The 22,574-nt window shown below is 37.2% G+C and overlaps 1 protein-coding gene across 4 annotated transcripts in view; it reads left to right on the top strand.

Moving 5' to 3' along the window:
* Positions 1-22,574, top strand: part of NOX4 (NADPH oxidase 4) — a 176,255-nt gene that overhangs the window by 53,214 nt on the left and 100,467 nt on the right. For all 4 annotated transcript variants that reach the window (XM_043579969.1, XM_043579971.1, XM_043579968.1 and 1 more), the window contains 3 exons: positions 8,575-8,791; positions 11,124-11,288; positions 11,421-11,483. In XM_043579969.1, coding sequence (XP_043435904.1) covers positions 8,575-8,791; positions 11,124-11,288; positions 11,421-11,483 — 445 coding nt within the window. The remainder of the gene's footprint in view (positions 1-8,574; positions 8,792-11,123; positions 11,289-11,420; positions 11,484-22,574) is intronic.

A 22,574-nucleotide genomic window follows, 5' to 3' on the forward strand; every position in this document is an offset into this window, starting at 1 on the left:
CAATTTTCTTCTCACATGAAGGTTTCTGTAAGGAGAACTTACTGATAAATATGGTTATGCATCATCATTTTATTTTATTTTAAATGTTTGTTTATTTTGAGAGAGAGAGAGAGAGAGAGAGAGAGTGTGTGTGTGTGTGTGTGTGTGTGTGTGTGCATGTGTGCAAGCAGGGGAAGGGCAGAGAGGGAAAGAATCCCAAGCAGGGTCTGTGCGTCAGCTCAGAGCCTGATGGTGGGGATCGATCTCACAAACCATGAGATGATGACCTGAGCCGAAATCAAGAGTTGAATGCTTAACAGAGTGAACCACCCAGGTGCCCCTACATTATCATTTTAGAGGATAATAATGATACTATTGCTAATAATTTCCAAATTTTATATAATATTCAATGTTACAGGTACTGTTCTTAGCAATTTATGCCACATACATATATACATATATAACCTCTCACATGCACACATATGGAGTTTTTTGTTTTTTGTTTTTGTTTTGTTTTTTTAATCTCATAGCACTATGAGGTCATTTTACAGATGGGAAAATGAGGCACAGAAGGTTAAATTAAATGATTATTTAAAGGCACCTGGCTAGTGCCTGATAGGACTGGGGATTGACCCACATTCTGACCCCAAAATTTATGCATTTAATTTCTAAACTTTTCTTGAATTAATGAATTATTTATTCATGATTTGGAGGGTACTTTGCTTTTGAATGAAATATATTCATGTCATGTGAAAATCTGGGATAATTTTCTAATTTATCTATAAAAGTTGGCGAGTGTGTATGTGTGTGTTTTGTGTATTTTGAGTAAGAAGTTCAGTTTTGTTACAAGCTACATAGATTTCAAGGTTTTGAAATATAGTCCTCCCAGAAAACTGTAAGAAAATGGAACTTTTTTGTGTTGCTTTATAAATGTTTCTTAAAATGTACAACTTTGTTAAAGCATATAGTAAGTATATAATAATAAAATTATATCTATATAGTATTTTAACCTCCAAAATTATTCCACATAACTTGAAAATAGCAATGATTAAAGCTAGGATCTATACTAGAGCTAATAAAAATACAGTAGAAGAGATACTCTCACCAGTATTCTTGTTACACACCGTGGGTTTGTGGCTCTTCATCCAGTGAACAGGTGGTCCACATCTTTTTTTTTTTTTTTAGTATTTATTTATTTTTGAGAGAGAGACAGAGTGTGAGCAGGGGAGGGCAGAGAGAGAGGGAGACACAGAATCTGAAATAGGCTCCAGGCACAGGGCCCGAACTCACAAACCAAGAGATCATGACTTGAGCCAAAGTCAGACACTTAACCAACCGAGCCACCCAGGTGCCCTACATCTTTTAAAGTCTGTTACCAAGCCTCAGAATGGTGCCTGTCATTGCTACAATATAGATTAAGGAGAATGGGAATTGCACAGAGGAAAAAAAAAAAAAAAGAACCTACAGATACACTCCTTGAAAATATCCAGGGGAGAGAGGAATTTCACATAACCACCAAAAATCCTAAAGTACAGAAAAGTATACACTGTGTAAATCCTTATGTAAAAGGGAGAATGTTGGGCTATAGCTGAAGTCGAAATTGAATAGTAGAAAATTCCAGGGTTGTTTTCTGCCTACCCCATTATGTGTCTGTGAGTTCCAATATAAAAGAGAAAAAGCAACACAGCAGTGATATATCGTAGGTAAACTATGGTGTTTGAGGGTCAGAAGGTTTCTTACCCATTTTTATCAAGGGAATCCCTTTCACAAGCCATTACTCAGTTTGTGTTGAATTAAGGGGAATTATATTAATTGGCTTTTAGCTAGGAATTTGTTGTCCTTCTAAGCTCTTCCAAATTTCCTCAATTATCAAAGCACTGTTGGTAACAAAAAATAATCTGTGTATTTGTTTAAACGTAACTTGGATTCCCATTTTGGGACTCTCGTTTATATTTGTTGTTGTCTGGGTAATAAGTTCTTACACTGACTAGAATATCAATTCCTATGCCAGAGGAATTAACTTTTAGGTCTTAAGTGTTTTGGTTGTTTTGTAGATTGGCAAATTTTTGTTGGGGATTTTTATGTAATTCTGTGGCTAAAAATTCTTTGGATCACAGAAGAAAAAAAATTCATCTCTTTGTTTTCTTTTACTTTTTGGCCTTTGAATTTTTCATCCAAGTATATAGGGTGAATAAAATTCCTGGAGAATGAAGTCTTTCTTATATGAGATTCAAATCTCCCTCATATAATATTTACATATTTCCCATATGTTAATAATATCATGTTCTATACAAATATGGTCTTTAAGAAGTGTTTTTTTTCCCCACTTCTAAGTTCCTATTCGTAGGACTGTTTTTCATTTTTGTGTAAAAATGATTCCTCTATATTGTCCAATCTGGACTAAGGTCTTATGATTTATTTACTTTTGCTGATATTTTATACTGGAAAAAAGTAGGGGTAAGTATTGAGGTCATGTGGTATTTTCTCTCGTAAGGATGCCATGTGTATAGGTAGATATAGTATATACAGAGCATTTTCATGTACATAAATTCATTTGTGCTATAAGCTACTTTTGTTCATGAATTTTTAGTCTAAACTGAGTGTACTTCTCCCCCACTTAGAGGATAGAAATAGTGAGTTTCAGACCAAATACTTTCTCACGTAATTTTAATCTCAGTTTTCCTCCTGGGACCTTATGCATAATAACAAGTGGTCCTGACTGGAGGTACAGGGTAAGAAAGTTGAGGGAAGGAGAAGGAACAAGGGCTACATTTAAGAAACATTTTAGTACATTCATGTTTTTCTGAAATGTGAAGTAATCCTTTTATTCCCAGTTTTGTAAAGCCTGAAAGCAGAGGATATACTAAGTTTTGTAAAGCCTGAAAGCAGAGGATATACTAAGATATGTTGGATACTTACATATTTTTTTCTTCCCAAGAGATCAAAGTCCTTTCCTTTATATTGTGACTTAGACAGTAACATGTGCTATCTCACTTTTTCAGCAAAGGGAAATGAGAAAAAAAAAAAAAAAAGAGTAAAATGGCCTGTTTAGTAAAATGGCCTATTTCACTTCACACACTTAGGAAACATTCTGGTCTTGATCCTGTGTTCTTAGGCTCTAATGGTTAGTTTTGCCAGCTGCATAGTGTCTGTGGCTGGCAACTTCATTTGCAGGGCCCACAGCAAAATTAAACTGTGAGGCTCTTTGATAAAACATTACTAAGTATTTCAAGATGGTGACAACAGAGCATTGAACCAGCCAGGGGACCTTTCTAAGAGAAGGTTCCTTGAGACTGCAAAAGTCACACACCTGTGATGCTGGCCCTGTGTTGCTTAGTCTCATGTCTTGGACAACACCATCAGCAAGAACAAGACAAAGTATGTGCTACAGTCAAGTTGCAGGATGCGAATACACTCAGGCATCAGTTGCAAGTGCCCAGGAGAGAATGCAGAGGCAAGAACCTGGCTAGACCAGACCAAGTAGGGATGGGAATAAAAGCTCTGGTTTGATACATGCTCAGGTGCTTGGGGTTTCCCTGATGTGTGCTGGAAGTGGAGGCAAGCACTCCACTTCTACATGCTGCTACTAAGTAGGTTGAGAACTTGACTCTCTTGATAATTTGTCTGCTTAGATAAGAATTGGCTTAGGGTAAGGACAGGGCTGAAATCTTGGGTCAAACTTAGCAGTACTCAAGGGTAAAGAGGGATGATGTAAGTTGCAGACTGATTTCATGCTATTTCTTGTATACATGGTTTACTTTATTTACTAAATATCATTTCCTAACATCTAGGCATCTTTTTTGAAGTTGGATTATGAGTTCCAATTCCCTTCTGTGTTTGTTAGAACCAGATGATGACTCAATCATGTGTTTCAACAACAACCAAAACAAAAAGTTGTTTGTACACTTCTGGTCATTCAGTAATTCATTCCATGAATAGATATTGAATGCTTGCTATAGATGGTATGCACTGTTCTAGTCACCAGCAATGCAGCTGAGGTACAGGACACATCCTTGACCTTAAGTAGTGTGCATTCTAGTGGATTCCACACAATCCAGTGAATTCCAGTGGGTTTTGAAATGATGAATTAGGGTGTATTTTCTTAAGCTCTTTTTTTTTTTTTTTGTACTTGAAGCAGAGTAAAAAGAACAGTCTGAAACAGGTTGTTCTATTTTTTCTGTAAAGACAAGAAACATTTTGTGTTATAGAATACTAGGAAAAAAGTAGGTTCCTTATGGGACAAGGATTTTTTTTTCTCCACTGTAAAAAAGGTTTAAAATCACAAGCATAAAGGTTACGTAAGTGACACTGCATTTGTTAGACATTTTTAACGTGCAGTTAAAGTAGGAATGATTTTGTGTTTCTCCTTTCTGCAGTGTGGCATTTTGTAATATTTAATTTTTGCCATAAAATATTTTTATGATTTCTATGTGGTAACCTAGTGGGATTTATTCTGTGTATTGTATTATTTTCTGTGACTTTGTCATATAAAAAAATGGTAGTATGTCTATAATGCCTCTTAAGGAAAAAAAGGACAAAAAGAAAGAAACCTATTTTTTGAAACTCTGTTGCGTTTTGAAAGCACATCTTGAAATCCTTATGAGTACAAAAATAATAGCATCCACAACCACGTATTTGATACACCGTAAAATCCATGATTTCTCATGATAGAAGAACACTAGACATTCCAAAGATATTTCAAAATCTGTCCTTTGGAACATAATAAAACTAAAAAAAATGAGTAATAAGTATTCCTATTCCTACACGGTCTGTGTGCTTCCTCCCCTTACCGCCTGCTCTGTCACTGCCTTAAGTTGGCAAGACTCTTTGTTTACCATTCATGGACATCTTTTTCCCTTCCCGGTTTTTCCTTTCAAATTATTTATCATTTAATATGAAAGATACAATAAAACATACAAGAATATTTTCTTTTTATTTTAACGTCTATGCACTTTTATATTCAAACAAATTATGGGATTATTTGCTCTTAAAATCAATTCACTAGAAATTCATTGAAGATTTACTGTCTGCCAGAAACTTGTTAGAGAGAGGACAGGGTTTGGCAGTGAGTATGGACATATGGGTGGATATGTAAATACATAAGACATGATCCCCTCTACTAATCTGGGAGCAAACCATGTGCATTTGTTCATACTATCCCTCTTACTGGAATGCCATTCTCCTGTTGTTAAACCATTAACATCTTCACATTTTTCAGTTGCTTCCTTCATGAATCCCTTTCCAAATTTCATAATCAACGTTCACCATCCCTATATACTCTCAAGGGTCACCCTACTAATCTCCAATATGTGCTCACTTTGCTTTTTTGTTGTTACTGCTTTCATGTCTGATCATAGCTACTCAATTTAAGTTAATTAAAATGAAATAATGTGACAAATTCAGGTCTTTGCCTGCACCAGTAAATTTTTGTTCAATATATACATTGGTCTTTAATTTCATAGGTCTTTGTTCATAGGAAGAATGGAAGGGTGAGAGGGTTGGCCTTGTACAGGGGAGGGAGCATGGCCTTTGTTTGGACTTGGCCACTGGCTGACAGTGTGGTCTTAGGCAGATAACAGCTCAAAATGTGTTCACTTATTCTAAGATGGGGCCACTGATCTTTACCACATAAATTTGTTATAAAAAAAATAGGCAGTGAGGCATGAAGCACCTGTCTGGTATGCCCAGCACTTACCCTGTAAATACAGAGTTCGGAATGTGCCAGTATCCTTCCATATGAACCCTTCAGTATCTTTTACTACCTTATTTAGCCAAATCTAACCTGAGATTCTGTGCTTGTGGGTTTTTTTTTAATGAATGTTTTTTCTTATCATTGTCTGTCTATAGATCTTTTCTGTCTTATCCATGACTATTTGTTAGCAACAATTACAAACCGAGACAAAGAAAACATTTTAATGGGGTTTTAAGACAGAGGTAACCTATGCCATTTAGCTTGAGTGTAGCTTAAAAGTAACATACAGCTTTCAAAGTAAAAAGGGATTTTAGCATATTACATAGCCCTTGAAATACCAGGAATGGCAGTGTTTTGTTTGACTGAGCTGGCCCAAAGATTTGTACTGCATAGTAATGTTTGTCATTCTAAGGACCTCAGCACATGGGTCTTGCCCACCTGAACACTGTTAAGACTTAGGAGGAGTAAATAATGTTCCTTTTCCTGGTGTGTTAAACAGCCCCATCCAATACACACACACACACACACACACACACACACACACACGATCTGACTTTATTTCCAGGCGTTTGTTCATTTTGAACCTTCTTCCTTGATGTCTACTTCTTTAATCAACTGATTTGCTTTATATGATAAAGGTTTGTAGAAGGAAGGAGATACTGTTTCTGAATCCCATGCTTAGACTGCCATTTGGTTAATTTCTTACCCAAACAAAGCCTTAAGTTTCTCATCTGTGTAATGGGAAATCAAAACACTTATGCTGTATGATTATTTTGTTTTCAAGTTTAAGTGAGAAATAGATGTTTAAAAAATTCTTGACATACTTTCTTAATAAATATTAATCTTCCTCTTCCTTACCTTTTTCACAGGTATGTTATAAGGATCCAATGAATTAACATTCTGTATAGTGACAGGTGGAGAGTTTAGAATTTCAGTCAGAAATGGGTTCAGATATTGGCACTGCCCCTTACCAGCTATGTGACCCTGGGGTGTTATTTAATATCTATGAAAATAGTTTCTTAATTTGTAAATGGGAATAATAATTACTTGCAGTTGTTGCATATATATGTGAAATGTATATGAATTGCTATGTTTGGGGCCTGATGTCTACCAAACGTTACTAAGGTGTATTAAAATACTTCATTCCAGTTATTCATGGTCTCAATTCCATTCACCTTCTCCCAAGATGTCTTCTAACTAGATTTTATTTGTTTAGAGGTTCAGGGGCCAGATTTGACTCCTTACTGAACTTTGTAGAACCACCTAGAATAGTACCAAGTGCATTATGCCAATGTTTGTTCAATTTGAGGCTAGTAGAATAAATGTCTGCGATTTTTGACCTATCTACCTGATAACCACCACCCTTGGGATGGTCAGTAGGAGCAACAGGTTTGGGTAATGGCCGCTGAATCAAATTCATAGGTTTTCTAACTATAATGCCACAATGATTATTTTATATGACTAGAATTCTATGAAGGGTTCTGTATTTGGTTCACATTTCTGTAATAATAATTAATTCTTCTGTACCTAGGCCATATCTACTGCATTACTTTGAAAGATGGGTGTGTGGCCTGCCATTGATGTTACATAATACATCTTGCTCCTTAATGATATACTATAACATATACTATATGCTCTTTAATGACTTAATTATGATTAGTTACAAGGAATAAAGTAATATAAAAAGAAGGGATAAAAGGAATGAACATGAGCAAAAGGAAAACGATCAGGTTGAGTAGATGTTGAATTCCATAAAAGACTGCCTTGGCCCTTTCTAACTTTCATATATTGGATCTATTTAGTCCTATTATTCGTGTTATAATTTTTGTTGTTCCAAAATATTATCTTTGTAAAATCACTTATAAAATCACTATAGCTGTGAAGTTCTTAAAATATACATTTTTTAAATGTATTAAAGTTAATTATTTGGTAACTTGAAGAGTAATTTAAAAATATATTCTTGGCTAACCAGGAAAAATAATTTTGGACACCAAAATTTTAATGGCCTTAAAATAGAGATAAAACACACTGACAAATTTCCAGTGCTTTTCAAAATCTTAATTTTTTCCTTCAAGATTTGCTTATGCAGTAGTGATCTTTTTTGATGTTTTATACAATCTATCCATTGATGCACTATTCCCATGAAGTAGGTCTTGACTTTTTATTAAAATTTATTAAAAATTTATTTAAAAAAATTTTATTATGTTTTTATACAAACATAGAAAGTTGAATGGTTTGTCTTAGAATGTCAGAAAATATACAACAATCAGAATTGATTTTAGGGGTTAGGCCCTCCTTCCTGATTAATTATTTTGAGTCTTTTATATGGTCTTCTTTATGGAGAAATTTTGAAAAGTAAACATGGGTAGGGTCTAATTGCTGTATATTAATTTGCAGACCAAACGAGATGCCAACTTCTAGTTCTTGTTATTGTGTTTGTTTAATATTTCTCTGTAAATCACCAAGGCCTGATTTATCCAGTCTCAGCCAAATCAAATATGATCCCTACACTTTCCCATTTGTGTTTGAAGATATAGCAAAAGTACTCATTATTATAGTATTTATTGAAGTCAAAACTTGTATATGGTTGTACGAATGCCTAATAGAGTTGAAATAAATGCTGTGAAATTCCAGAGTAGTTGGAAATATTGATGTATTCTTCCCAACCATATATTTGTGGCCTTTGTTTAAGGGCTAAAAATCTTGGTTTAGTCCCATAGTAAAGAATTAATTAAAAGTTTTAGGATTTCTCAGTTGCTCCTAAGTAAGATATATGAAAAGCACTTTCCAGATAAATGCTATGGAAAGTTAACAAGAAAAAGAGGCTATTTTCTCATACTATGTCCCCTGATTTCCATTTCATTTTCACCTTCTTTTTTTTTTTTTTTTTAATTTAATTTCAGAGGGCTGCTGAAGTATCAAACTAATTTAGATACCCACCCTCCTGGCTGCATCAATCTTAATGGAACCCACTACCAGAATATTCATTTACAAGATTATCTCTCAGAACATTTTCATGAATCTTTTCCTGAAGGATTTGCAAAGCCAGATGCACTTACCCAAAAGAGATTTGTGAAGATATGTATGGAAGAGCCCAGGTTCCAAGCTAATTTTCCACAGGTCAGATTGATTTTGTATCTTTGATTGTCTCTGCAAAGTCCATATTTCCATAATTATTGACCAACATTACATTTAAACATGTTTTTGGAGGTATATAAAACAATAGTTCTTGTAGAAAAAAACATTCTAGGATGTTTCAACAGCAAGAGAGCACCTGTTTTTCCATTATAGGTAGCTGGTGTTCAAGGAGAAAGCCCTATGATATTATAGACTATGGAAAATTCCTGCTTAACTGACCATGTAATCTTTGCATACTGTGGCACTGGTGCTTGCCCTATCCGTTGAGAAAAATAGGCTGAATAATAAAAACAATAGTGAAAGAACTAACACTAATAGTAATTATTATTATGGTATAGAATAATGTTACGGTACGATATTTTGTATAATACTATAAATAATAAATTGTAAAGTCAATTTGTTGAATGCTTAGTATCATCTGTTATGTATTGTGCTAAAATGTACTGTATGCATAATTTCTTTTAATGTTCACAATAGCTCTTTGAAGCCATTACTATCATCCTTAATTTTCTGATGATAAAATTGTGGCTTAGATACATAAAATACCTTCAGCAAACTCTGCAACCTACTACATGACAGAAGTAGAGTAGAAAACCAGGTCTTTGACTAAAATGTTTACTCTTAGAAAATATTCTTACCCAAATACCCAGTGAGTAGTTCAGCAAGGGTCCTGATCTTCCCATGTGGCTATGGGAGCTGTCCACATGGGAATTAACACCCTGTACTCTTTGCCTATAGCAGGTGGAAGTATGGTACAGTATGTCAAATGTCTGTTTTCAGAAGAGAAAAAGGAGTCGAAAAGTAGAGTGAATTTGTAGATGACTTTGGAATAAGTATATTAGTCTTGTGTTTATTGTCAGTAACAATCCTCTAGATTTCTAATAGACTTTGCAGTTTTCAGAATTTTCCGGGCTTCACACAATGCTATATGTTAGGCAGGGCAGGTATTGTGACTCCCATTTTACTTACATGACACTTGATGCTCAAAGGGTAAGTGACCATCTCAGAGTTGCCAGCCTGCTGCATTGCAGAGCTTGTCTTGTGATGTCTGCTACTCACACAGTAGCAAACAAAATACTGGGAAGAGGCATGATCTGTCTGCAAGGAAGGAGGAAGGTCTGAAATAGCTATGTAAGTAAGGTTTAAAAAAGTAACCATTAAAATAAGTTTGGATCAGAGGTCTCCAAGTGATGAGGGAAATAAAGTGTGCAGTTCTAAAGGAAGGGTTGACCACACAGGCTTCCGTACTTCTGAGAGCATGCAGCTAGTTATCCTGGGATCTGGGATATCTATACAGCACACATGTGAAATTGTCACACTGCCCAAATTCTATATGTTATCTCCTGTCCCTATTACTTTTATTATGTAAAAGTTGTAAGCAGCATGCGTAGTATGTCCTATATTTTAAAATCTATGCATAAACATATTTTGCATTGTATAAACGTGGAACAGATAGTAGCTGTACTTATCGTGAACATAGTATAATGTGTAAACTTGGCATATCACTAAGTTGTATACCTGAAACTAATGTAACATTGTGTGTCAACTACACTCAAATAAAAAATAAATAGATAAAAGTATTTAAAACATACTCTAAATAAACTTACCTGACATTCTGAAGAATTCCAACTGCTCCTGCAAACTAAAACATTTTAATACCTTAAAAATAGAAAGAAAAATACATATATATCCAGGATTTTCTTTTTTTTTTAACAGATATTGGAGTGGTACAATTTTTTCTGAAATCATCTTCAAATTGATTTGAGCACTTAATTTCCCTTCTCTCTTTAGATAAAATACTGTATATACATGCATTATGTGTTTATGGTATACAGAGAGGGACATATGAAACATTGTATGCATACCTGTTAATATGGCACATCAGTTCCCCTTTTATTTTTCATTATTTATTTATTTTTAAAGTTTATTTATTTGAGAGAGAGAGAGAGAGTGGAAGAGGGGAAGAGAAAGGGAGAGAGAGGATACCAAGTAGGCTTCGCACTGTCAGCATGGAGCCCACTGTGGCACTTGAATTCATGAACTGTGAGATCATGACCTGAGCCGAAATCAAGAGTCAAATGTGTAACTGACCGAGTCACCCAGGTGCTCCTCCCTTTTGATCTCATACTTTAGTCTTGTGTGAATAAGTTGCAGTGAGCATCTTATTTTTCATTCATTTTTCTTTATATTTTATTATTCAAAATATAGATTAAAATTTCATTACTGTAATGTATGACATAAACAATTGAGCAGGAGATAAGGATTCCTACAATACAAGTATTTCTTAAAGTATATTTAAAAAATTCTCCACTAGACTTGGCTTTGGATTTCTGGACCTTTGTGCCTGTATTGTGCTGAAAGGCTTTACAGGTGTATCCGGAGCAATAAGCCAGTCACCATCATCTCGGTCATACGTCATCCCTCAGATGTCATGGAAATCCGAATGGTCAAAGAAAATTTTAAAGCGAGACCTGGCCAGGTGAGTCAGTGTTTAGTAACTTTTAAATTCCCTTTATCTTTATATAAGTTTTGAAAATCAGCATTCATGCCATCATTGGAATGCTTGAACTTCTCTTTTGGTCACTTAGAAACTATGTTTGTTGTTTTTTAGTATATTATTCTACATTGTCCCAGTGTGTCTGCGTTAGAAAACCATCCATTTACCCTCACAATGGTAAGAAACTTGTTTTTGATTTTAAGAATTTTTTTAGAGTGAAATGTGTGTTTCTTTTGTGTGTGTATATTCCACGTCATTCTAAAAATCATGCAAGGCTATCACAATATCCTACATGTCTAACTAAGCCTTTTTTTTAATCCAAAAAAATATCTGTTCAGAAACTTTGTAGCTATTTATTATTTTCTGAGAGTTTACAATCCAGGAAGCAATACATTTAAATGTATTAAAGCTTATTGATTCAAAATACAGAAAATTTCCTGGCTATTTACATTTTTCCCATTATGAACTGTGTATCCAAATATAATATGTATGGTTTTCTTTAGAGAGGTTGAATTAATGATAAAGAGGGTACTCCGAGTTGCGTGGAAGCCTAAGAAAATCCAAGCAGTGTTTAGAAAAGAAAAAGTCCAGTGTAATTGGAGCCCAGGCTGTGTGTTGGGAGGGAAAGGAAAACCAAGTTAGAGAAATAAAATGGAATAAATAATGGGTAGGGGGAAGATCTGGCTAAGTAATGACTTTATCAGATATTTTTAGCCTGTCAGCACATTGTTTAACATTCTTTTCTGCATTATAAATATAACATGAGTCTATTATCAAAAAGTAAACAATTCACAAATAGATGAGATAAAATGGGAACTTTTCCTCATTCCCCCCACTTTTCAATCCTTTCTTCCAGAATCTGGCATATATTCTTACAGACATTTTCCTGTAGAGTTAGGCATATATAGATGTTTGATACTGTTTGCTAGATCATTTGTTTTATAATTTGCTCTTTTCACTCAGCAATATAACATGGATGGAGAGCCTGGGTGGCTCAGTTTGTTAAGTGTACAAGTATTGATTTCAGATCAGGTCATGATCTTACAGTTTATGGGATCTAGCCCCCCACTGGGCCCTGTGCTGACAGTGCAGAGCCTTCTTGGGATTCTCTCTCTCTCTCTCTCTCTCTCTCTGCCCCTCCCTCTCTCTCTCTTTCTCAAAATAAATAAACACAACAAAAGAAAACACAATATATAATGGACAGCTTTCCATGTTACTATATTTGTGTATGTCACATTGTTTTTAATGACTGCATAATATTTCACAGTAGGAAAGTACTGTAATTAATTTAGTATTTCCAATTGATGATGGAAATTGAGATTTTTTTTCAATTTCTAGCAAAAGTAACTAAGAACAGGACCCACATGTTTAAATATATGCTTAAGATATGCAAATAAAATTGAACAGATGTGGGGGGTGGGCAGCAAAATCACTGGTGCCTAAGTGCTGGGATGCAGGGGTAGGGTTGTACTGGGAATGGCAACCACTTTCAAATTTGATGTGTTATTTAAAAAAATTTTTTTTTAAATTTTTTTAATGTTCATTTATTTTGGAGAAAGAGACAGAGCCCGACAGAGCAGGGGAGGGGCAGAGAGAGAGGGAGATACAGAATCGGAAGCAGGCTCCAGGCTCAGAGCTGACAGCACAGAGCCCGACGTGGGGCTCGAACTCATGAACTGTGAGATCATGACCTGAGCCAAAGTCAGATGCCCAACTGACTGAGCCACCCAGGGGCCCCTTAAAATTTTTTTTAACGTATATTTATTTATTTTGAGAGAGAGAGAGAGAGAGAGAGAGAGAGAGAGAGGAGGGGCAGAGAGAAAGAGAGAATCCCAAGCAGGCTTCCTACTGTCAGCGCAGAGCCCCATACAGGATTCAGACTCACTAGCCATGAGATCATGATCTAAGCTGAAATCAAGGGTCTGACGCTTAACTGACTGAACCACCTAGGCACCCCTCAAATTTGATGTGTTATGTTGAAAACTTGGAAACCTTGGCCAAGTTATTCATTTTTCTGTGCATTTATTCCACCAGAGTAATATTGCCATATAAACACATTGTCTATTCCTAGGTATGTTGTGTGTTTAAATGATCTTCTACAAGTAAAGTATGTAGAACAAAGCCTGGAACATGGAAAGTGTCAGGTACATGTAAACGTATGCTAGCAATTATTATGATTTGTATTTTCATTGTGAGTTTGTCCCTTGAGAACATATCCTTGTAAAGACAGCTAGGCCAGAAAAATCTATATTTAAAGGATAAAGGAAGCAGAAAGGAAGTGTCAAATGGTTAGAGAAAACACAGACATTTGCTCAATAGTATTTAATTGCTTCAAATTTCTCATTCTGTTTGTACATAGCAAACTTATTTATTAATGATTAAGGAAAGGTAGCTTGGGATCTAGTCCAGTGATTGACAATATCCCGTTTTATCAAGAAAGATGGGAATGCTGGCCTACTTTGTGGCATACATTAATTTACAGTTGTTTATTCAGTCTGGTGACACCCTTTCATCTGGTGCCATGTGGGCAGCTGGATAGAGTGAGAAGGGAAATATGTTGTTTTGAAGACCAGTGCAAACTTAGTTGTCCTCATGGGATTCAAAACCAGGACCACAGAGTCTAGGACCCAGCTGTTACCGGGAGCCATGGAGCCACATCATGGCCTTCACTCCTTTAGGATATGTATACCCTACAATGGGGTTAAATATTGCCCTTGTTCCATGAGACAGTAGGATGCTTGGCTAGTAAATGTGATGAAAAGACCTTCCTGTATGATGGTTTGGCTGAATCATGAAGCCATTTTCACACAATTGCATCCACCACACCATGTTTAGTTCTGGTAGTTGTATGATGCATTTCCATGTCTCTGATTTCATACATCCCATAAACATGAAATTGGTAACAGTATTGAGAAAGGGAAGAATGGAAAAGGGAGAAAGTGCACACGTATGTTTGTCTCTATGTAAGTAGTTTAAAAAGTTTGGTCCACTCTTGGGGTCATACAGAATTTACTTCTGAAGTTAATCTTGTGTTTGACTCTATTTTTTCCCCAGCTTTATAGATGTGTAATTGAAAAATGAGAAATTGTGTATATTTAAGGTATACAACATGAGGCTTTATTTTGAAAATAGTTTCTTCACCATAGCATTAAATAGAGAATATGGAATGAGAAAGGAAGATGGTTGCTGAATGTTAAATACAGAGAAGAGGGGTTTTTTACTTTTTTACAAAAATATTTCCCAACATACATAAAAGTAGAGAGAATGGTATAATCGACCTACATGTTCTCATCATCCAGCTTCAATAAAAACAGAAGAGATAGTTTACATTGTATCACTGAAAATGTTTATGCTCTCTCAAAACAGAAAAGCCAAGAATTTTTCTCCTATGCTACATGCCTAGTAGAAGCTTCTAGATCTACTCTCTTTTGGTTGTCCTAGGACCATTTCACAGGGCAAAAGGAGAAATTTAAAAGAGTGGCATGTAGGACATAAGGGCTTTTGGCAAGTGCCTCCAGTGGCCTCATCTGTTTCCCAAACAGGTGATGGGGAAAAAACTGTGATAGCCGTGGAGCTGGCTGCGGGCACAGGTAGTGATAGGAAAAATCTGTTATAAGATGGCCGACAGAACTGATAGGGAAATTCCGGTCCCACCCGAAGACTCCCCTCCAGGTTCTTCTGCCTACCCCACTTGCCACGTGTGCCAAGTTACTACTAATGTGGAATGCGGAAGTAACAGATGGTAAATGGTTCCCTCTGCTTACGCTCTGGGCTCAGACCTCTGGAGAGTGATCTCTGAGCCTGCAGGTGTGAAATAAACCTCCTGCCTTCCAAGATCTCCGAGTGCCAGAGTGCCACTTGGTTCTTCCTCAGGGTAATCCAGACCAGGTTCTGTAACAGTAGGAGGGAAGGAAGAGGGGGCCAGGCGAAAGACAGAAGAACTGAAAGTAGGAGAGAGAGTTGAGAAAGGGATTATATGTGATGTGAAAGGGTAGTGGGTATTCACACAAAGAACATGAAGTTGATGATTCAACCCCAGCTCTGTTGCTTATGAGTTCTGTGCCGGGAGTATATCTCTGATGGGGGTCAGTACTTGGTAACTGTACTACTATTTTTTTTCATAATCTCAAAATGTTTCCTTTTAATTTGGATTATTGCCTTCACTTTTGCAATTATGGTATATTGTTTTTTCTTTTTGTTGTTGTTGTTGAGGAGCAGGGATAGGACATCAACATGTGGTTTTTCAATCTGAAAATGAGAAATTTGGGGGATATGACAGTCGTCTCAGCATTTGAAAATCTGTCACGTAGATGAAGAATTAGATGTTTTTCCTCTGGGATCCTAAGGTGTACAAATAGCTAAAAAGTTTTAGAGAAATAAATTTTGATTCAATATGATAAAACATTTCTAACAGTGAGACACCAGTCCAGAACCTTAGAAAGCTGTCTCCCCAGGATGTTTAGAAGGATGTTGGTGCTAGATCAGGACTTTTCAACCTCAGCATTATTGACATTTTGGGTTAGATAATTCTTTGATGTGGCATGTTGTCCTGCACATTATAAGATGTTTACCAACATCCTTAGCCTCTGCCAACTAGAATGTACTTATGGCAAAGGTGCTTGGAGGAGATACACTAAAGGCAAAGGGAAACAATCCATGGAAAATATCTGGTCAGAAACAATAAGTCCTTTTTCACCTCCCATCCCCCACTCCTTGGGCTCACAGTGGAAAAATTCCTTGTTCCTAATTTCTGTGCTTATCTGACAAATCCTATCAGTATTTCTTAGGTTTGACTAGCAACCCATACATTGAAATAGGTCTTTGTTTTGCAAGTTTAGGTTTTGTATTCAAATTTGTTCTTATTTTAAATATATATATATATGTTTGTATCTCTATCTCATAGTTTAAACTGTAACAATGGTTGGCTTCCAAAAAAAATTAAGGCAAAGGAAATTCTTTTCATCGGACCATCTGTGTATTGTGTACTTGTGTAGGCTTAGGAAATGGTTTGCAGCCTTCCCAGATTTCGGGGGGTTACTGGCGGACTCAACTCCTACTATCCCCCAAGGGAGTTTCTATTTTCATAAGAGGGAAAAGAGGCAAATCTTGCTGCTGCCTAGAAATGAATTTGAGTAAAACAAACATTTCTAAGCTAAATTTTATGTCATGCCATTATGTTAATTTATTGTCTTTTCCTGCCATTTCTTTGTTTTTGTCCAATTATTTCTACTTGGCACTACATGTAAAATGCATGCTTCTCAAACATTTTCACTGGGTTTTTCCCTTAAGGGTTCCTTTAAAATAAAGCAAAACAAAGCAATTTCCCACTTGCTGATTCCCACTAAAAAATATGTAAATTAAGGTTAATAGTCCCTACTAATTAAGTGCCTCAAAGTTCTTTCATAAGCTTTGAAAATATTATATTTTATTTATTTTAATTTTTTTTTGATGTTTATTTTTTGGGGGGGGGGAGTGTGAGTGAGTGGGGGAGGGACAAAGTGGGAGACACAGAATCTGAAGCAGGCTCCAGGCTCTGAGCTGTCAGCACAGAGCCCAATGAAGGGGCTCGAACCCATGAACTGCGAGTTCATGATCTGAGCTGAAGTCGAACACTTAACCAACTGAGCCACCAGGCTCCCTGAAAATAGTATATTTTTAATTTTTATTATATTCCTATGAAACATGTATTGTTCATCTTGTATGATGTAGAAAATAATGTGCCTCGGATTAAATAACATATCCAAAGTCATACAGCTCTTTTGTGGCACAGGTGAGATTCAAACACAGACCTGCCTGGCAGAAAATCATGTTCCCAGCTAAGCTATTCTATACTCTCTCCTGACTCATCATCCATCAATGTTCAGGGCATTCATAGTTCTGAGACTCCTCTTGCTTTTGGAAATCCTTGTTGCTGGAGAAAAGAGAACTGCCATTAAGAGAGAAATTTACTGAAACTATAAAAATGTTAGATAAATAAGCAATTGAAAGTTTTGGATTGTGCATACTACTAAGTTCTTCTGTGTAGTGCAGAGTTGAAGTTCAGATTCCCCTACTAGAAAAGAATCTAATGCCTATTTTCCTATACAGTGCCAATGCACAGAAAAATAAAAACTATAAAATATACAACTATAAATTCAATAGTTTGACTTTTATCTCATTTTTTAAAAATGAAGATAAAACTTTTAAAACTGAAAATACAAAAACTGAGTACAAAAGATAATGTACAGAAGCACTATGTTACATTTCACAATTTCAAAATAAAACTAAATTTTGAGTGCTGATTTAATTAGGCATGCAAAGGTTGGAGTTTTCATTCTTTAAAGTGCTTCAGCATTTCTTACACTTGACATTGACTTTCTTACACAAGGAACATGTGTTAATCTGGTGGTTGTTCCCAGGAATTCGTGATTATTTTCTTCGAATGCACCTGCATTCTCTCCAGCAGAACCACCAGGCATGTGTTTGCTGACAAGATTGATGGCAATCAGAGGCCATCCTGTAGTGTTAGACCATGGAGTTTGGAATCCTACAGCTTGGATTGGAGGCCTAGATTCCCCCACTTGGTCCTATGACTACTGACATAGTTTGGTTCACTTCTTTATTAAATGTGGCTAGGTTTCGAAGGCTCTTGAGGGAAGATGGCGGCGTAGAGGGCACTGGGCTCACCTACTCCTACTGATCACTTAGATTCCACCCACATCTGCCTAAATAACCCAGAAAACTGCCAGAAGAATAGCAGAATGGACTCTCTGGAGCCATGTGTAGACAAGAGGCCCACGGAAGAGGGTAGGAAGGGCGGAGAGGCGGTGCGTGCTACACGGACTGGTGGGAGGGAGCTGGGGTGGTGGAGGGGCAGCCTGCCGGGCAAGGTAGAGCCCCCAAAGTCTGCCTTGCAAAAGCGGAGGGGCCGGACTCTATGAGTTCAGACAGCCAGTGGGACCTAACATCTGGAATGTTAAAAGTCAACAGCTCTGCTCTCGGAGAGAGGGGAGGGCAAGAGGACACCAGGAAGGAGAGTTGCTGAGCCCCGGAAGACAGAGCTCAGTTTGGTGGGGAACAAAGGCGCTGGGAAGCACCATCTCCCTCTCCCATCCGCAGCCGAAATTCCAACGTTTTTTATTTATTTTTGGGACAGAGAGAGACAGAGCATGAATGGGGGAGGGGCAGAGAGAGAGGGAGACACAGAATCGGAAACAGGCTCCAGGCTCTGAGCCATCAGCCCAGAGCCTGACGCGGGGCTCGAACTCACGGACCGCAAGATCGTGACCTGGCTGAAGTCGGACGCTTAACCGACTGCGCCACCCAGGCGCCCCAACGCAGCCGAAATTCCAAAGGGAACCAGCTCCTGTCACCGAACTTGCTTGCACCTTGCAAGCACCCAATGCTGTGCTTCTGTGGATCCATCCCTCTGAAGGGTCTGCCTCCCTCCTGGTGCTGCAGGGCCCCTCCCGCAGGGGACCACTGACAGCAAAGCAAGCTAAGCCTGCCCCTCCTGCCCCTGTGCACCTTGTGGATCCACCCTGGCTAATATGCCAGATCCCATCAGAGCAGCACCACAAGCCCGGCAGTGTGCAAGTAGCCCAGACAGGGCCACACCACTCCACAGTGAGTCCTGTCTCTGGGAGAGGGGAAGATAGGGTACACACCAGTCTGATTGTGGCCCCAGAGGTGGGCTGGGGGCAGACATTGGGTCTGACTGCAGCCTTGCCCATGAACACAGGTTTCTCCGGACAGCACAGGGGAAGTGCCCTGCAGTTCCTCACCACTCCAGGGACTGTCCAAAATGAGAAACAGAAAAATTCTCCTCAAAAGAAACTCCAGGAGTAGTGACAGCTAACAAATTGATCAAAAAACGATTTAAGCAATAATGGATCAAGAATTTAGAATAATAGTCACAAAATTAATCGCTGGGCTTGAAAAAAGCATAGAGGACAGCAGAGAATCTATTGCTACAGAGATCAAGGGACTAAGAAATAGTCATGAGGAGTTAAAAAATGCTATAAATGAGGTGCAAAATAAAATGGAGGTGGCCACAGCTCAGATTGAAGAGGCAGAGGAGAGAATAGGTGAATTAGAAGATAAAATTATGGAAAAAGAGGAAGGTAAGAAAAAGAGAGTTAAAAAAATCCAGGGGTATGAAGGGAGAATTAGAGAACTAAGTGATGTAATCAAATGGAACAATATCTATATCATAGGAATTCCAGAAGTGGAAGAGAGAGAGAAAGGGGCTGAAGGTGTACTTAAACAATTCATAGCTGAGAACATCCCTGATCTAGGGAAGGAAAAAGGCATTGAAATCCAAGAGGCATAGAGAACTTCCTTCAGACATAACTTGAATTGATCTTCTGCACGACATGTCATAGTGAAACTGGCAAAATACAACGGTAAAGAGAAAATTCTGAAAGCATCTGGGGATAAACAGGCTCTAACTTACAAAGGGAGACCGATAAGACTAGTGATGGATTCATCTACTGAAACTTGGCAGTCCAGAAAGGAATGGCAGGAAATCTTCAGTGTGATGAACAGAAAAAAAGTATGCAGCCAAGAATCCTTTATCCAGCAAGTCTGTCATTCAGAATAGAAGGAGAGATAAAGGTCTTCCCAAAAAAACAAAAACTGAAGGAATTCATCACCACTAAACCAGCCCTACAAGAGATCCTAAGGGGGATTCTGTGAGTGAAATGTTGCAACGACCACAAAGTACCAGAGACATCACTACAAGCATGAAACCTACAGACATCACAATGACTCTAAAGTCATATCTTTCTATAATAATACTGAAGATAAATGCACTAAATGTTCCAACCAAAAGACATAGGGTATCAGAATGGATAAAAAAGCAAGACTCATCTATTTGCTGTCTACAAGAGACTCATTTTAGACCTGAGGACACCTTCAGTTGGAAAGTGAGGGGATAGAGAACTATCTATCATGCTACTGGAAGTCAAAAGAAAGCTGGAGTAGCCATACTTATATCAGACAAACTAGACTTTAAATTAAAGGCTATAACGAGATGAAGAAAGGCATTATATAATAATTACAGGGTCTATCCATCAGGAAGGGCTAACAATTATAAATGTCTATGCACTGAATACAGAAGCCCTGAAATACATAAAACAATGAATCACAAACATCAGCAACCTTATTGATAAGAATGTGGTAATTTCAGGAGACTTTAATATCCCACTTAAAACAATGGATAGATCATCTAGACACAGAATCAGTAAAGAAACAAGGGCCCTGAATGATATATTGGATTAGATGGACTTGACAGATGTATTTAGAACTCTGCATACCAAAGCAACAGAATATACTTTCTTCTTGAGTGCGCATGGAACATTCTCCAAGATAAATCACATACTGGGTCACAAAGCAGCCCTTCATAAGTATAAAGAATTGAGATCATACCATGTACACTTTCAGACCACAATGCTATGAAACTTGAAATCAACCACAGGAAAAAGTCTGGAAAACCTCCAAAAGCATGGAGGTTAAAGAACACCCTACTAAAAAATGAATGGGTCAAACAGGCAGTTAGAGAAGAAATTAAACAATATATGGCAACAAATGAAAATGAAAACACAACAATCCAAATGCTTTGGGATGCAGTGAAGGTAGTCCTGAGAGGAAAATACATTGTAATCCAGGCCTGTCTCAAGAAACAAGAAAAATCCCAAATAAAAAATCTAACAGCACACCTAAAGGAACTAGAAGCATAACAGCAAAGACACCTCAATCCCAGCAGAAGAGAAATAATAAAGATCAGAGCAGAAATAAACAATATAGAATCTAAAAAACTGTAGAGCAGATCAATGAAACCAAGAATTGGTTTTTTGAAAAAATAAACAAAATTGATAAACCGGTAGCCAGGCTTCTCAAAAAGAAAAGGGAGATGACCCAAATAGATAAAATCATGAATGAAAATAGAATTATTACCACCAATCCCTCAGAAATACAAGCAATTATCAGGGAATACTATGAAAAATTATATGCCAACAAACTGAACAACCTGGAAGAAGTGGACAAATTCCTAAGTACTCACACACTTCCAAAACTCAAACAGGAAGAAATAGAAAACTTGAACAGACCCATAACCAGCGAAGAAATTGAATCAGTTATCAAAAATCTCCCAACAAATAAGAGTCCAGGACCAGATGGCTTCCCTGGGGAATTCTACCAGAAATTTAAAGCAGAGATAATACCTATCCTTCTCAAGCTGTTCCAAAAAATTGAAAGGGAAGGAAACCTTCCAGACTCACTCTATGAAGCCAGTATTACTTTGATTCCTAAACCAGACAGAGACCCAGCAAAAAAAGAGAACTACAGGCCAATATCCCTGATGAATATGGATGCAAAAATTCTCAATAAGATACTAGCAAGTCAAATTCAACAACATATAACAAGAATTATTCACCATGATCAAGTGGGATTCATTCCTGGGCTGCAGGGCTGGTTCAACATTCGCAAATCAATCAGTGTGATACATCACATTAATAAAACAAAAGTAAAGAACCATATGAGCCTGTCAATTGATGCAGAAAAAGCATTTGACAAAATTCAGCATCCTTTCTTAATAAAAACCCTTGAGAAAGTCGGGATAGAAGGAACATACTTAAAGATCATAAAAGCCATTTATGAAAAGCCCACAGCTAATATCATCCTCAATGGGGAAAAACTGAGAACTTTCCCCCTGAGATCAGGAACACGACAGGGATGTCCACTCTCACCGCTGTTGTTTAACATAGTGTTGGAAGTTCTAGCATCGGCAAACAGACAACAAAAGGAAATAAGAGACATCAAAACTGGCAAAGATGAAGTCAAGCTTTCGCTTTTTGCAGATGACATGATATTGTACATGGGAAACCCTATAGACTCCACCAGAAGTCTGCTAGAACTGATACATGAATTCGGCAGTGTCGCAGAATACAAAATCAATGTACAGAAATCAGTTGCATTCTTATACACTAATAATGAAGCAACAGGAAGACAAAGAAACTGATCCCATTCACAATTGCACCAAGAAGCATAAAATACCTAGGAATAAATCTAACCAAAGATGTAAAAGATCTGGGTGCTGAAAACTATAGAAAGCTTATGAAGGAGATTGAAGAGAATATAAAGAAATGGAAAAACATTCCATGCTCATGGATTGGAAGAATAAATATTGTTAAAATGTCACTACTACCCAAAGCTATCTACACATTCAGTGCAATCCCAATCAAAATTGCACCAGCATTCTTCTCGAAGCTAGAACAAGCAATCCTAAAA

Source organism: Prionailurus bengalensis, chromosome D1, assembly GCF_016509475.1.
Source record: "Prionailurus bengalensis isolate Pbe53 chromosome D1, Fcat_Pben_1.1_paternal_pri, whole genome shotgun sequence".
Lineage (NCBI taxonomy): Eukaryota > Metazoa > Chordata > Mammalia > Carnivora > Felidae > Prionailurus > Prionailurus bengalensis.